Here is an 18,306-nt window from a genome sequence, read left to right on the forward strand (position 1 = left end):
ATAAAGTTATTTATTATCACGCACTTGTATTTGCTCTGATCATTCATGTTTTCATTACAGAATGGTTCAGATTTTACTAATTCTGTCAAACTCACGAGTGCGACTGTACGAGGAGGCAGGAAGCTGAACAGGTGATGAGGAGGGGGCGGGGCTTACCTTGCAGCCCTCGCAGGTGATCACTCCGTAGTGGATCCCTGATGATTTATCTCCACAGATCTTACAGGGGATGATTTCAATTTGAGCTGCAGGCAGAAAATAAAACCAATTAGACACAACCTGGAACTCCAGACATCGTGATGCAGCTGCTGCAGAAACACTCAGGGCTGAACTGTAGCACCTGAGCTACAGGTTTAAAGCAGAACTGCATTTTAAATCTGATATTTGGACGTTTTGACGATAACAACTCTGCAAATAAAGTTGGAATTGAGGCTGCTGAAGGTGAGGATGACTTAGTGTTTGCACATCATTTACAAGCAGAACCAGAGCATTAAAATAAGCAATAATAAGCTTTAAATGACAAAAAAAAAACACATGTAATTAGCATCTCAAGAGAAGTTCAGACTGATGAGGAACTCTACTAGCTTCAAACCTTCTGCTATAAACACATAAGTAGTTTTTCAGGACAAAATTTGCAGCTTGAAGCCAGAAAATCTTACAAACTCTCAAAGGAAACGTCGACTTTCAGCTGCGGCAGAAAAGGAAAGAAAAGCTACGACTTCCAAAAGTTGATAGAAGCTTTAAAAGTCTTTAGTTTGTCCAGAATCAGAACCGCTTCAGCTGAAAATTTACATAAAAAGACGCCTCATCTATGTTCACACCAACAGTGGAGCAGTTTTGTGCAAAAATCACAAGCATATGTTGAATAATTTGGGTTTACAGGTATCATATAGTTATAGCATCTGTGTGCAACGTAATACAGCAGAAATATAATATGTACCGGCCCATACTGAGAAATAATCATGAATTTAGTATCAAAAACACACTTTCTGATGTGTAGAAATGAGTGCAAAAATTCCTAAATTCCAAAAACCTATTTTTGTGTGCTTGTTTTTGTTAGTACTACGCTCTGAAAAGCTTAAAAGCATCAGAATTTTTAATATATGGCCTAATCTGCCTTATGCAAGTGTCTGGCAGCAGGCGAGGATGTATGTAGGAGGAAATAAAACAACCCAATGCATTAGAGGGTTTAGCCTTTAGCCATGGTTCTCTGATGTTTTTTATTAACCATCTGAATTCCAAGCAGTTTCTGGGTTTCCGTCACATTTTTGTTCTCTGTCGGTTCATTTTTCCTGTCCTGGGAACAGAACAACCGTGACTAGAAGTAGACAGAACTCAGAAATGTCTTTTTTTGTGCAGTATGACACACTTTTAATACTATAATGATTAAAAATGATACAACAAAAGTTGAATTTCACTAATTATTTGTTGTACAATAACTGAAAAATCATGGAATCAACATGTGCAACATACTTCAAAATGTTTGAACACTACAGATGTTTAACCATTTACATTTTTTACGCTACTCTGCACCTCAGCTCTGCAGAGATGTTTCACCATGCTGGATGTATCTTCCAACAACTTGCTCCTCTGTATACAGTTTTTCAGCCATGCTGCCTTTATTTTACTGATATTTGATATTTTATTTTGTTCTCAAGCTCTCAAATTTGTTTGAAAACGTGTTTCCTCTCCGCTTTGTCTAAACACTGCCTGCAGTTCAACTTAATATTCACAGTATTTTGATCAGCTAATAAGTTTTAAATGGAGATTTTCTTTCTTCCTGGAAATAAAGAAACTAAAGCAACTGCCTCCATTTTCTGTACAATTAGTACAAAATGACATGTTTTAGTTGTAGAAAACCTCAGTGGAACCTATAAAATAATGAAAACAAACTGCATTAAGTCACATCTGGAGAGAAAAACTGCAAACCTGTATTTAAGTGCAGCAGATTGTGCTATTGAAGAAATAAGACAGAGTTTCTATGTCCGAAGCTTAGATTTGGTTAATTATCCTGATGAAACTGCATGTAACACGATATGTTAAAGGACTGTCAGAAAGCTGAAAATCCAACGATTCTTGTTGTTTTTATAGTTTCTGTCTGAAACTGAATTTTGGGCACATATATGTTGGTGGCAACTTAACAATTACTCATGTTTTCTCAGTTGTGTTGAGAAGTGCAGAGATCTTTGGTTTAGTTTTGGAGATATTTCAAATCAGACACTTAGAATAAAATGATTTTGATGAAATTTAAGCTTAGATTTTCCTTTTGAAACTGTATGTTACACGATATGTTACAGGACTGCCAGAAAGCTGAAAATCCAGCGATCCTTGTTGTTCGTACGGTTTCTGCCTCTGATTAATATAATTTTGGCGATTTTTAAAAGCAGCATACCTTCCAAACCCAAGTTTTGGTGTTAAGAGGACTAAACCTGTAAAATCTGAAAGGCCCCGAACCGTTTAGTCTAAAAAAGGGTCAAGTTCAGCAGGAGTTTAACGGCAGCATCTCATGTTTCAGACGGCAGCTCAGACTGAACCTGAAAACACACTGACTGAGTGTATTTATACTCCCAGCAGTTTGCAGCAGAGTGACAGCTCGGCTCGGAGACGCTAAATTTAGCCGAGGGAAGTTATGTAAGTGTGCAGCCACATTAACACAACAAACACACAACACCCTCTTACCGCATGCAAGCTTTAACCCACACGCTACAAAACAAGGTGCAGAGAAGCTGTTTGTCAGCACCAGAACACTTCTTCTCTCTTTTGTCTGGGGCTTAAATGTGCTGCTGGGTCGGACTGAATTTGTACATTTACACAGGAAATGAGACTTAAACACATCATCAGGTCGGATATGAAGGTTTAAATCAACCATGCTGCCGTTAAAAACTGCTCCTGTTCACTTTATGTGGAATTAAACTCATAAAAACACATTTGTTTACATATTATCATGTGAAAATTAATGACTGTTTAAAAGATGAAGTCTCAGACAAGCACAACTGATTCATGTCAATATCGATTAATGTTCCAGTTGTTCTACTGTATGATTAATTTGTCTACTGCATGTTAGAAATGAGTAAAAAAATGCCCGTTTTAGTTCCTCACAACCCTTAAAATGTCTTGTTTTTGCTAAATAAACCCCAACATATTCAGTTTATCATCATGTGCGACAAAGAAAAGCATCAAATCTTCACTTTAGCTTAACAAAAATCATTACGTAAATAGTTGTAGATTAATATCCTGTCAGTTCCTGGACCATTTTTGCGGCTCTATAATCCAAACACAGCTTGTTGTGTGACATAACTCCACTCTCTCTCTCTCTCTCTCTCTCCCTCTTTCTCTTACTGAGCCTCGGTGTCTCTCGCTCGCCCCCACAGCAGCACTGACCACCTGACCCAGTGAATGAAGATCTGCATGATCCAGTGTCGAACCCGGTGAACCACAGCGGGAGTCAGATTAACTCCAGAGCCTCTCCTCGCTAAATCTCTCCGGCAGCCCCCTTCAGCTTCAGCCACTCTCGTCTCAGAGGAACTTATTCTTCTTATTCTTCACGGCTGTGCAGCGAGCAGGGCCACTTTGGTATTGTAGCGTCCATTTTATCACCGGAAACAAACTAAATACTCAGAGAAAATACACAGAATTGACTAAATAATGGCTAAAATTAAGATTTTTACCACCATTATTCTTTCATCTTTGGGATAAAATATATTTATTGTACATTTACTTTAACAGAGCACTGCTTTACCTTCTACATCATGCTACATTCTTGCTCATGTACACATTACTGCATTTAAACGATGCTTAAAATAATCTTCAGGGCATCTCATAGAGGCTAAATATGAATAAAATTGTACTCAAAAGTTGATGCTGAACATCTGCTTATATACAGATATTGCAATGTACAGATGCTCCCTAAACGCCTCACATATGGGCTATAGTAGATGCTAGCTGTGCACTGAGAAGCCTCTAGTCTCCACCAAGTGCTTTTATCTACATCGGCTGTTTTCCATGAGTGGAGTGTTTTAAATGTCAATATTACAGTTGATCTTGCAATCGCAATTAATATATAATCAATATACAATGTTTAAATGTAAATTAATGAGTTAAAGTAATGAACAGATGCATTTAAATCAGTGTACAATGTGTTGATTTGTTGGACTCCTGCCCTGTCTGACAAAATTATTTTTCAAAGCAAACGCTTGACTTCTACTTATTCATAACGTATTTGGCAACACTTTGCTGTTACTAGAGCTTCTACTATGAATAATCAGTGAAGACATTTGCTGATTGACATGAAATTGTTTAAAAACTAGTTGAATAGTAAAATAATTGCAATTTTTTTGTGATAAAATCCCCAAAAATTTGCTGCTTTGTGGCTCTAAAATGTGAGATTTTGTTGCTTACATTCATATTTCTATTATCAATGCACAAGCTAAATAATTTAAATGCACAAGATCTTCTGCTTCATGCTAGCAAGGTTAAAAGAGCTCATAGTGAGGCAGTGAAAGGTAAAATCTGAAGTTTTGTGATGTCTCAGCACGCTTTTAAAAAAAAAAAAAAAACCCTAAACACTTGTGATACGATGACATGTACAGGTGTCACCGGTGGTTTCCTGCTGTGGACGTTACACACCACATGTTTTTACAGCTACTGTCTCAAAAACAGGAGCTGAATGTGGTAACCTGACTGTTTCACAAGCTTCACTTTAGAAGGAACAAGATGTTACCGTGATAGCACAGAACACTGCAAGTTGCTGATCATTTCTGAGTCTTGAAATCCAGACAAAACGACTTGAAATGTCGCCAGTCGTTAAATTAATAGCAATAATAAACTGAGTTCTTCTGCAGGTACATCGTATTTACACACCAGTTAAAAAGCTGGAACATGGCATTAGGAGTATCATTTATATTTGCTATGTGCTATGCTACTGCTTTTAGACATAAAATTAAGTGTCTCCTCTGTCATTTTAACTTCCTATAATGAGAGGAATTTGCCACATATTCAAGAAATACATCACTAATGTGGTTTGTGAGTGGGCGACCACGCCAGCGTTCATGTCAAAATCTGACTCCTAATTACAACTGCTTCAGATGTGACAGGGTTAGCGCTACGCTGTCTACACACTGTAACCAAGACTCTATAATGCAGCTGTCTTGAGGTGTCACAAACAGGAAACTAATCCATTTCCACCTCTTCCCATAAGAAATTTAAAAAGCATTTTCCAGTAACTGTGCTTTTCTGAACAGCTGGAATAAAAGGAGAGGAGGCCATTTCACAAGCCATTTACCACAAAACCAGCAGCTTTTACATTTGCAAATATCATAAATGTTTCAAATCCTAAAAGGTTCAGTAAAAAAAGCAAGAAGCCTCTTGGATGAGAGGGGCGACATCTTCAAGAACCAAAAAGCAAAGGGCAGTCGCTTGTTACTGAAGAAGTCATGATCACTGTGACCTGGAGGACTGAGAATCTACACAGACATATTTTTAAATATTTGGCAGCATTAGAGGGTCAAATCTGACTGTGCAAAAGTTCTTATCCTTCACGCAGAACCATCAGAAAGGGCTCTACTCATTACCAAACTGATTCTGCAAGATTACAGCGAGCTAAAACACACCCCCATAGAAATAAAAATTATCACAGAAAGCAGCAGATTCTTTTCCCATCAGTGCTATAAGCTCAAAACTAGCAGAAACCAGTGGTTTTCCAGTACAAAATTTGCAGCTTGAAGCTAGAAAATCTCACAAATTTTCCAAGAAAACATTGACTTTTGGCTGCTGCAGAAAAGGAAAGAAGATTCACGACTTCCAGAAGCTAATAGAGGCTTTAGAAGTGTTTAGTTTGTCAAGAATCAGAACTGCTCCAGCTGAAAATTTACAGAAAAAGATGTCCCATCTATGTTCACACCAACAGTGTCCCCTAAAAAACAGTCCACGCAAGTCAGAAGTGGTCTTTATGGAAGAGTTACAACCAAAAACTAAGACTCACCAGTCCACGAAAAGGGCTCCAGACTGAATTTTTTAATTAACTGGTTCAAAGATCTACAGAGAAGATCTACAGAGCAACAGTGAAGCCTGGCGGAGGATCACTGCAGGGTTGGAGCCGCATTTCTGCAAATGGAGTTTAGGATTTGCTCAATGTTGAGAAGCAACGGATTCTTCTCCATGACAAAAATCCATCAGAAAGTTGTCTGGTCCAAACTTTATTCTCCACCTTGAGAACACGAACAAACATCCAGCCAGAGTCAAAAAGAATGATCCTCAACCAAAAGAAGAACAAGGAGTCCAGCAGCACATGCTCTAAACTCAGTATCATAGAGTCACTCTGGAATAACAAGAGGCAGACTGTTTTCATAGATGGTCCTACACCAGTCCAAAACCAGATCCCAAACAACACTCACAATCATTTTAAAAACAGTTCGCAACCAGCCTAAAATGAAACTGAAAATCCAAAATCTGGTACAAAACCAGATCTGCAACCGAGTTGAAAACCGCTTAAAACTAATCATAACACCATTCCAAAATCAGGTCCAAAACTAGTCCCCAACATTACCAAAACCTGGTTCACAACTAGGCACAAAATGGCCTAAAGGTCCAAAATAATCTAAAACTAAAGGTACACAAATGTCAAATAAACATCTGAAACTGGTCCTTCACTATACCAAAAGCAGGTTCAAAACCTGGGACAAGAAACTAAAACTAGTCCTGAAGTATTCCAAAATTAGGTTCAAAACCAGGTTGACAAAAGTAAAAAAAACAAAACAAACACTCAATAAACCAAAATCAAGTCCATGACCAGGTGGTGGCATGGACTTGGACTTGAGTCACGAATTAGGTCCACAACTAGATTCATAAAGGTAAATAAAAAAAGGCCAAAACAAATTCTAAATGATTCCAAAATGAAGCCTACAAGCAGGTCCAAAACACTCCAAAACTAGTCCAAAATCAGGACCAAAACCAGGTTGACAAACTGTTTCAAACTCCTCCTAAAGTTCTCCAAGCCCATGTCAACAACCAGGTCAACCAGGTCCACACTAGTCTAGAACTAGTCCTAAAATATTCCATAATCAGGTCCACAACCAGGCACAAAATGGTCCAAAATAGTCTAAATAGTTTGAAACGATTGCGAAATGAGATACACAATGGTGAAACAAATGTCTGAAACTGGTCCTTCACTATTCCAAAAGCAGGGGCAAAACCAGGAGCAAGAAACTAAAAACTAGTCCTGAAGTATTCCAAAATTACATCCCAAACCAGGTCAACAAAAAACAAAACAGCAAAACATTTAAAACCAGTATTAAATGATTCTTAAAAGCAGAACCAAAACACAAGTCCATGACCAGGTCCAAAACTAGCCGTAATGCACTCCCATATTAGGTCCACAAAGGTAAGTAAAACAGGTGAAAATAAAATCTAAATGATTGTAAAATCCAGTCTACAACCAGTTCCAAAACTAGTCCAAATTAAGGAGTGAAAACCAGGTTGACAAATGTCAATAAAGAGTCTAAAACTAACCCTAAACTAGTCTACAATCAGGTACTGACCAGGCTCAGAGTGCTTCAAGCTCATCCTAAAGTCAACAATCAGGTCAACCAGGTCCACATTAGTTTAAAACTAGTCTTAAATTACTCCAAAAGATCCAAAAGAGTCTAAACATTAATCCCAAACTAATTCTAAGCCAAGCTTGAAATGAGTTGAAGCCCTGAGCTCTGACCTTAGTGTCACTGAGCCACAGTGGGATTAAATGAAGCCACAGAAGAACTGTGGAGAGTTTTCCAAGAACCCTGAAAAACTGAAGTGTACCACAGAGACCTGGAGCTGTTTTTAAAAGCAAAAGGTGCTCATAGCAAATATTATCTCGATTTGGTTTTTCCTCTTTCCTGCTCGGTGACAAACACACCCTAAAACTGTATAAAAAGCCTCTCACATACACACCAAATGAGGCAAACAGCCTCTTCGTCAGAGCAGCCACACACATTCAGGCCTCTGCAGCTTCCTCTCTGCAGTAATTAGCTCTCTGAGTGTTAATCCCGTCTGAATTCTGCAGTTCAACATCAAAGAGGACGTTCAACAAAGCCTCCGCCTGAAATTAGAGCCGATGTGGGAGCAGTAGTTATTTATACACCCAGCTGCAAACATCTGCCTTGTGTTTTTTTCTTTAAAGTCCACCAGCTTCCTCCTAACAGACTCAGTGGAGGAGCTGCGAAGGCCATCAAGTGTTTTTGTGCTGCTTCTTCTTCTGTGGCTGATAAGAAAAATGAAAGTGCGATGAGGAAGATGACTGGAAATGTAAAAACTTCTACTATTTTTCCACCATTCTGTCTCCTTATGATGAATCTGAGGTGTAAAAGAGTGTAAATTGACACTGAAAATCAGGATTTGTACGACTTTAACCCTTAAATGTAGAGTGTCTGAGTGTCAATGAATAAATAATGATGAAGCCTGTTTTTACAGTGCAGCACCTGGGGTACAGGTTTGGTACAGAACGGCATTTTCTTTGCTACTGGAGGGTTTTTGACAACAAAAGCTCTGCAGATGAAGATGAACCTGAGGCTGCTGCCGATGAGGATGAGTTAGTTTAGCGCCGTTCATGTAGAAGATCTTCTGAAAGCAGAACCAGAGCAATTAAATTCCAACGGCATCACTGAAGTCCTTGAGTTTTTGTCATGTGTCCGTTGGTTGCAGCAGAGTCAATGATGGCTTCTTGGTTTTGCTGTGGAATGTAAAAGTATTTTTCTTTTACAAAATCTAATGCAAACAGCTTCTTTTTGGTAAATTTTGTAGAGAAAAATGTAGAATATAGTGATTTTGATAGAATTTTAATTTATAGCTTAAATATGTTTTTGTTTGGGGGGGACTTATCACACGATTAGTTCAACTCTCAAAAGGTTGAAAATCCAACCATTCTATTTTTCACTCTTGTAAAAGATGTAATTTTAGCAATTTCTAGTAAATGGGACATGTAAAATAAAGTGATTTTGATTAAAAACAATCATGATTTAAAGCTTAAATTTGGTTAGTTTTTGTCACAAGATGAGTTCAATGACTCAAAGTTTAAAAATAATTTTTTCTATCTCTATCTTTCAAGCTCTGATAAAAGATGTGATTTTAGTGATTTTTTTAAAAGAGAAATGTAAAATAAAGTGGTTTCTAATTAAAAAGGTCACAATTTAAAGTTTACATTTGGTTATTTTCTTGTAATGGGAGCAGTTAAATGACTGATAGAAAGCTGCAAATTCAACCATTCTTTCTATTTTTCACAGTTTCTGGCTCTTACAAAATATGTAATTTTGGTGATTTTTTTAAACGATGTAAAATAAAGTGAATTCTATTAAAAAGATCATGATTTAAAGCGTAAATTTGGTTATTTTTTTGTCACAGAATTAGTTCCATGACGCAGCAAGTTCAACTTCAACCATTCTTTCTATTTTTACAGTTTCAGGCCCTTATAAAAGATGTCATTTTGGCAGTTTTCAAAATGAAACATAAAATAAAGCGATTTTCATAAAAAAAAAACAATCAGGATTTAAAGCTTAAATTTGGTTATTTTATTTTTCACATGATTAGTTCCATAACTCAGAAAGTTGAAATTTTTTTTTTTTTCTATTTTTAATGTTTCAAGCTCTGATAAAAGATGTGATTCTGGCGATTTTTTAAAACGAGGCATGTAAAATAAAGCGATTTTGATTGAAAACAATCGCAATTTAAAGCTTACATTTGGTCATATTTTCTTGTCATGGGAGTAGTTAAATGACTGATAGAAAGCTGCAAATCCAACCATTCTTTCTATTTTTACTGTTTCTGGCTGCTGCTGCTTCTAAATTGAATGAACTGCACTGAGATGGAGCAATGATCATCACAATGATATTGATTTTGTCCTGCAGCTCCGGCTGACCTTTGGTTTGATAAGTAAAGATGTGACAAGACGCCGTCCTCCTCAGCGAGTCTTTACATCAGCCATCCTGAGGGGAAATTGTTTTAATGACTCATCAACCATCAGAGCTGCAGCCGTCAAACCACAGAAAGCTTTTCATGTTCGTCAGACGGCAGAGCAGCGACGCACAATCGCTGTTTGTGAATCGATTGAAGCAGAGGAGTGTTGCTCCTGCGTATGAAACTCCCTCAGAGAGATCAGCCTTCTTCATCCTCCTCCTCCTCCTCGCAGATTCAACACCGATTATTCTCCTCTTCCTCAGTGCAGTCGAGCTGAGGAGGGACTTTTGTCACAGCTTCATGTGTTTCTATTGTGAATGCAGAAAGGTCAGAACTCGTAGCCACTTCATTGTGACACCGACGAGTTTTCATTTTCAGTTTTTAACAGGAAGATGATTAAAACTGACTGACTTTATCACCTGCAGCTTTTGTTTATACACCGACCAGCTACAGTAACAAAACCAATGGCAAGTGAAGGAATAACACTGATTATCTCGTCACAATGGCAGGTGTCATGGGGGGGGGTAATATTATTTTTGGAAAAAGAAAACAAAGCAAACAAAAAACAAGAAAAAAGTAAGATAAAAAGGACAAAAATATCTCATTTAAAAAGAAATAAATTTTTCAAAATAAAAACAGGAACAAAAAAAGAAAAAACAGTTTTACAAAGTAAAAAATGTCTGTAAAAACAAAACTAAAGATAAAAATAATGTTTTTAAAAAGTTAAAATTAAAAGTAAAAAAAATAATTTGGGAAAAATTTGAGGTAATTCAAGGCACCTGTTGCCACCACTTCATTAAATGCATGGTTGAAAGATATAAACAAAACAGAAAATGCTGATTGCAATTATGGGTTCGATGGGTTGAGTAGAAACAATATTGGTAGTAACTGAATGACCTTAATAAAATGTGTCATTTAAACTAAATTTTCTCCATTAACTGATTGAAAGCTAAAGTCAATTTGAGGTAAGTTAATGAAACTGACCTGATGACTTCATTTTTCTTTACCTTGAAGTTCTCTCTCCTACGTTCTTAAAATTAGAACAAGGTAATTTTTAAAAATTTGTCAACTTAAAAACTTGTGTTCGTAACTAACTGATAGTTAATTAACATTTAACAATCTTGGAAATAGTGTAATAACAACATTTTTATGAGTAAACAACTTTACAACTTGTGTTTATGCTATCTACCATTAATGAAGTGCTAATTAACAACTCACTGTAGTTGGTTGAATTTAATTCCATCAGAACATGTCAGAACTATTATTTTTTTTTTGTTGAGCCACAACAATATTTTTTTATAGTGTAGTTAGCGCTTGGTTTAATGCTGCTGCAGGTTTCACACCTTTTCACACAACTGCAACAGGCCGTCCACATAACCTGCTTTAGTTTCTGTTTATCGTTGATCAGTGGAAAACAAAGTGCAGCTAGTTCGATCTACGATGAGACAACAGCTGACGGCATCTAGTTAATGGACTGATGACGTCTCACTGTTTACAGGGACAAAGTTCTGCTTGTCTCGAGGTTTCAGATGTTTGAGTTCACATCAGGTTCAGTTTATATTGCAGCTGCTGCGGGTGTGAAGGATGGAGCCGACGGTGGACGAAGGCAGGTGTGGTAGGAGGGACCAACATGTTGCCAGCAGATTCAGTCCTTTAATCTCCTCGTCCAGTGTCCACGGCGTCTCAGAGTGGATGGAATAACGGCAGACATATGGCGGCACACATGGAGCAGCATCGCGCCAGCTCAGCCTGTCAGCAGACGAAGCAGCAGCTTGTTCATCAGCCACAGTTGGAGGGTCGATTAGTCACCGATCCAGCAGGTCGGCTCAGTAATCCCAGTCTCTGCTTCACCTCCACATGCAGCAACGTTACGTCACCTTAAATGCATCTGCCCTCGTCCAAAAACTGCTCGTTCTGGGCTGAGGTTTAACCCGAACTGTTGACAAACAAATCCAAACAAAACTTGCTAAAATAATGGGAAACGTCCTATGACAGCACATCTGGAAACAGCTGTTGGATTTCTGCCTGCAAGAGGCTTTACTGACCTCACGACTCTCACAGTATGGTCAAGATTAATTCATGAGTCATTTAAATACCGTTTTCTCAGAGTTTGCTCAGAGTCCAGGCATACAGAAGAAGAAAAAAATAGATTCATTTTAGAAAATAGATAATAAAAAATTAAAGAACAAAAAAATGAGAATTAAAAAAAACTGGAAAAATTAAACATAAAAAAAGAGAGGTAAAAATAATCAAGAAAGAAAAATTGAGGACAGATCTACAAAAAATAAAATTGTATATATTAAAACAGAGAAAAGAAAAGACAATAAATACAAGAAATAAGTTTTAGAAAGGAGAAAAAAATATTTGAAATAACCTTAAAAGAATAATTGTTTCATTCAAATGAAGAAAGAAAAAATATTTTATTTAGAAAATGGAATAACAAAGAAATCCAGAGTAAAGAGATTTTTAAAAAGGAGATACAGTGATTAAAAAAGAAAATCAAATTAAAAAAATGTTTTACAAGGAAGGAAAAAAGAAAAAAACAATAAAAATATGAATTAAATAAAGAAAAAGGTATAAAAAAGAATTCAAGATAGTCAGAAAAGAAAAAAATGTGAGGGACATAAATATATAAATGTAAAAAATGAAAAATAAAGGCACAAAAATAAAAAGAGGAAAAAAACTCAAGGTAAAAAACAAAAAAAAAAAATCAGGTCAGATTTTCAGATGAAATCTATTTTTTTTCCTCTACACAGCTGTTACTATTGTGTTTGTTAGCCGCCGTTTGGTAAATTAGTCTAATAATACACTGATATTTTTTCTCATTTTTGTCTGTAAAACTCTTTCACAACTTAAAAAATGTATTTCCCTATTTGAAAAAGGAATGTTTGGAAAAATCTAAAGTCTTTTTTCCCCAAAATGTGAAGAAATCCAGTCAGAAATCTGAGTTTATGTGCAGCTTGTTTTCACCGAGGCAGCTGAAGTTCAGATGCAGGTGTCTGCTTCTCGTCTGCAGTGATTATATTCGGAGAGTTTTCCCTGCAGACGGCCAACAGAAACCCCAGCATCATGTGCAATTAGCAGGACGGCGGCGCTAAGTGAAGGCTAATGAGCTGGAAGAATTTCATGAGAGCCACCGCTGTTTACTCCAAAAATGCTAAAGCTCGGGCAAAACGAATCCCTGATGGATAAATTATAAGAAACGGAGCTCTGAAGAAATAATAAGCAGATCAAAGCAGGAGGGGAGAGGAGAGACGCCGCTCAGCCTCTGAAACGTGTCGAGGTTTGTTGGGAATAAAAAAATACATTTAAAAAAAAAAAAAAAAAACGCCTCCTGCTTTATCTTCTGCAGCAGCTCAAGTTCAGCTGAAGTGTGATTTTACTTTTTTATTTTCATGGTTTTCCAGGTTTTGTCGTTTCCTGAGGCTAACAGAATGTTCAGAGTACATTTCCTGGAATAAAAACTCTTTCTAAGGAGAAGAGTTCACAGTTTACACACTACAGCTGTTCCAAAAAGTGGGGGGAAAAAATCCAGGATGCACTTGAACACACCACGAACCAGGAAAACTGGATTAATTCATTACCTGGTTTAAGAAATAAGCAGATGTGGAACCGCGGCCATAGATATTTCCTGGAAGACTTCTGCTTGTTTATACTGGACAGTGTATAATTCCTGGATATGTTTAGGGATACAGGGAAGTAGATAATTCCTGGTTGACAATAGGTTGTGTTTGTTTATATGGAGTAGCAAACATTACCAGATCATTTTTCTGCTTTAGACAGGGCAGTGGGTAATTCCTGTGCACTCCAGCTTCAGCTTGGTGGCACAAGGTAGTGGATAATTCCTGGCTGACTGCTTGTTTTGGATGCTCCAGCTTGTGCTTGTTGGTAAAGGGTAATTGGCAATTTTTCACTGCTGCAGCTTGAGTATGATGGTACAGGGTAGTAGATAATTCCTGGATGCTTCGGTTTCTGTTTAGTGGTACAGGGTGGTGAATAACTTCTGGATACTGCAGCGTCTGTATAGTGGTATGGGGTAGCAGATAATTCCTGGAGGCTGCAGCTTGTGCTTGTTGGAATAAGGTGGTGGATAATTCCTGGATGCTCAAGTTTCTGTATAGTGGCACAGAGTCGTGGATAATTCCTGGATGCCCCAGACTTTATTTGGTGGAACTGGGTACTGGATAATTTCTGGATGGTCCAACTTGTGTACAGTTGTGCAGGGTAGTAAATAATTCCTGTATTCTCTAGTTTATGTTTAGTGGTACAGGGTAGTGGATACTTTCTGGACGCTGCAGCTTTGTGCTTGTTGGTAAAGGGTAGTTGGTAGTCTTTCAATGCTGCAGCTTGAGTATGGTGGTACAGGGTAGTGGATAGTTCCTGGATGCTGCAGGTTCTGTATAGTGGCACAGGGGAGTAGAAACTTCCTGGATCTCGGTAATTTTTCGATGCTCCAACTTGAGTATGATGGTACAGGGTGCTCCACTTTTTGTTTGGTGGTAGTAGGTTGGTGTTATGATGCAGTAGATCATGTCTGGATACTCCAGTTTTTGCTTGTTGTTGCACGGGAGTGAATAATTCTTGGATTCTCTAGCTCATGCTTGTTGGTGCAGGACAATGGATAATTTCTGGACGATAATCACATGTTCTTTTCTATATAGGACAGGATAAATCCTGGGCAACTGGAGGTTTGGATTTTTCTTTACAGGGCAGTGAATAATTCTGGAAAGACTAACGTGTACATGTTGATAGAGTATTAGTCCTGGTTGATTTGTTTTTTAGGGCTAAGGATAACTCTTGGATGACAGCATGTTGTATTTTCTTAGATGTGTCCAAGGGAAATGATGGACAACTTCAACTTATGATTGTTTTTGAAATTTTATACAAATGGCGGTGGATAATTGCTGGGTGGCTGCAGATTGTATTCTTTCACACAGGACAGTGAATAATTAATGGCCAACTTGAGACGTGAGGAGACATTATTACATTATTCAAGCACAGTCCAGTTAATAGACACATTTAGGTGGTGCTGTTACAAATGGTTTGCTCTGTATTTTCCGTTCTCAAATCTCTTAAAAACCACAGCATAAGAAACCAATCGGAGGGCGTTGGACTGATGTTTGTCATATTCAGATGTTTCTTTCTGCGTTTCAGCGGCTGAGGATGGAGTGATGTCACCAGTGATGTCATCCCCTCCCCTCCTCCCGCCACCGAACAGTTAAATAATCTCCTGGCTGTTGTAATCCTGTGACATAACAGGCTGGCTAAACGCCTCCTGCAGCGTTTTCTCACAGTCTGTGAATCTGGATCAGACGGGTTTAAAACACACACATGTACACACACACAAAGACACACACACGCAAAGACACACACACACTGCAGCTGCCAAGACCACTGGAAAATACAGATCTGATCGGTTTGAATGAATGAAAAGTTTCTTCCTGGAGGGGAAACACTCTAAATGAACGAGTCTACATCAAAGTAAGGCACAGAAAATATACTGCAGGTTTAAAAATGAAACTCTGACAATGAGCTTCACTAGTAACTGAGTGTGAGTAAAATTTGATGCAGACACTCGACGCACCACAGTTTGGCTGAATGTCTAAAGTGCTGATGCATTGTGGGAACAGCTGGATCTGCAGATATAAACTTGCGGTGAACTCTGCAGATTCAGACTGAATCAGGAGGGAATTTGCTTTTTTTTTTTTTCAGTTGAACAGCGTTTCAGACACAGTGAATTTAGTCCTTAAGTTCAGAGCAACAGGTCACATAAAGAACTACTCAGACAAACATCAACCACCGTTTATATGTAACAGACTGATGCTAAATATCCACAACAAATTATAGACCTGTCACTGTTCAGGACTGTATTCAGGACGCTCACTCAGAAGATGTCCTCAAACAAGAGTAAAAACACAAAATGACCTTAAACAAACACAAAATGACACCAGAAGATGCAATAGGACCAAAAGAGAACACAAAATAACAAAAGCGAGACAATAAATGACGACAAACATATGCAAAACGACACAAGACAGCCATTAAATGACATCAAAGTTACGAAAAGACAGTGAAGAGTCCAAATTCGTCAAGAAAAAAAAAAAACAAACATCAGCAAAACGGCAACCAAGGAACAAAAAAGACACAAAATAGACAAAACAAACATCTACAGACATAAAATGACAACAAAAATATGCTAAATAAGTCTTCAAAAATCAATAATTGTCAACAAAGACAAAAAATAATTCAAAAAATGTTGCAAAATGACACCCAAAAAGATGTAAAAATCCACCAAAGAAACACAAAAAATGTACACAAAGAGACTCAGTGACACCAAAAAGATGCAAAATGAAACAAACAAGATCCAAAAATCCACCAAAAAGAAAAAAAAAAAAAAAAACTGTCCTTAGAGTGCCAAATGAAGACTAAAAAGATGCAAAAATCCACCAAATAAACACAGAAAGACACAAAAGAAACAAAAAATGTCAGCCAATGACACTAAAAAGATGTCAAATTAGACCAAAATGACACCAGAAAACATAAGAGTTAAATACCATTCAAATTACATTAATAAAACAACACAAAATAACCACAACTGGGGCAAAAAAATGACATAAAGAGATAAAAAAAATGCACAAAATTACACCAGTGAGACACATTATGGCTACAAAGGGGCACAAATTCACCACAAAAATGTTCATAAAGAAACAAAATATCTTCAAAGTGACACAAATTGACAAATTGAGCACAAAGATACACAAAACGACCACAAAGAGACACAAAACAACCAAAAAGAGCTACAACATGACCACAAAGAGACACAAAACAACCACAAAGAGACACAAAATGACCACAAATAGACACAAAATGACCACAGAGACACAAAACAACCACAAAGACACAAAACAGCCATAAAGAAATGCAAAATGTCTTTGCCAAAACAACACAAAAGAGACCAAAAGTTACCCAGACAGGGTGCTACAGTAAAGCAACACAGCATGACTTGAAAAGAGACAAACGACCACACAGAGGCAAAATGGCGTAGAATGACACAAAAAAATGATGTTAGAAAATACAACCACACAGATATACAAAACCACACCAAAGAATAAAAAAATAAATAAAAATGACGACATAGAGATGTGTCCAAAGAGACACAAAACAGAAACAAAGAAATAAAAAATTTCCGAGTCAAAAAAATACACGAGTCCAAAAATGCTTTACAAAGAGATGCAAAATGTGACAGAAGAGACACAAAACAACCCCAAACAGAAGCAAAATGACCACAGAACCACACTGAAGAGACAAACTCAGTAGAAACCAACATCACAAACACCTGCACAGGTGTACAATCATAGTTTTCAGTTTGGAATTTGTCTTCTAAAAAGTACAGATGTTAGACTTTTACATGTCTCTGATGAGGAGTCCAACACTTTCAGCTTCTACACAGTTTTACAACAGTTCATGCAGCAGTTGTTGAGATATCTGAGTGTGAATCAAAGTGTTGTAACTGGAGCAGCATGAATAAATGCTCAGACATGTGAGGAATAACCGAGCACTGATCTTTCTCTGTTCCTAATAAAATATTCCACATTCTGGTCTGCAGTGGTCAACATGAAGTTAATCAGTTTCTGACAGAACTGAAACCTCGTCACATCTCGCTCTGACCAACAGCTCCTGTCACACAACATGAAAGCATGGTCAACTTTCATGTGTCACATCCTCATCTGGTCCACTGCACACATCCCCTCACAACTCTAAAGCTGCAAAACATCCTCTACACAACCAGTGAAGGAGTCAACAACCAGAGAAGAAAGCAGGTGATCACAGCTGACAGCAGGAGAGCGAGCAGCGCAAACACAGGCAGAGTGGAGCATCTGCCCGGATTAAAACACACATCTTTGACTGAACTCATGTGCAGCACAAACACACTAACTCTGAGAGTCAAGTAACACAACACAGACACACACACAGCTTCAACTCACCTTTCATGGCAGAAATGACAAAATACATATTTATAATCCAGAGTCATGGAGGAGGAATCAGCAGCAGCAGAGTCCGGTGTGAGATCAGCAGCAGCTCTGACAGACTCTCACTGATCTGCACAGCATGTGGAGCCATGTGACCGTGATGTCAGCACACAGGGCCCGCCCTCTGCATGACTGACACGGCTCTCAGCCAGTGATAGGACAGAGCAGGTGCTGAGCAGGTGTGAGGCATAAAATGACCACAGAGTGACATTAAAGACAAACAATATGATACAAAATAACAAGAAGGAAACACAAAATTACACCAAAAAGAAACAACATGATGTAAAATGATCAGAAAGAGACATAAAATTATCCTAATGAGACACTAAATGACCACAAAGAGACACCAAAGAGA

At 37.8% G+C, this 18,306-nt stretch overlaps 1 protein-coding gene across 3 annotated transcripts in view; it reads right to left on the minus strand.

Annotated features, from left to right (window-relative positions):
• LOC111584428 (nuclear receptor ROR-alpha A-like) overlaps positions 1-18,306 on the minus strand; it is a 153,376-nt gene that overhangs the window by 26,312 nt on the left and 108,758 nt on the right. For 2 of the 3 annotated variants that reach the window (XM_055010309.1, XM_055010311.1), the window contains exon 3: positions 157-242. In XM_055010309.1, coding sequence (XP_054866284.1) covers positions 157-242 — 86 coding nt within the window. Of the gene's footprint in view, positions 1-156; positions 243-17,906; positions 18,060-18,306 lie in introns of those variants that run through there. The other variant, XM_023293583.3, reaches the window with a different exon arrangement.

Source organism: Amphiprion ocellaris, chromosome 1 (assembly GCF_022539595.1).
Source record: "Amphiprion ocellaris isolate individual 3 ecotype Okinawa chromosome 1, ASM2253959v1, whole genome shotgun sequence".
NCBI classification, from domain to species: Eukaryota; Metazoa; Chordata; class Actinopteri; family Pomacentridae; genus Amphiprion; species Amphiprion ocellaris.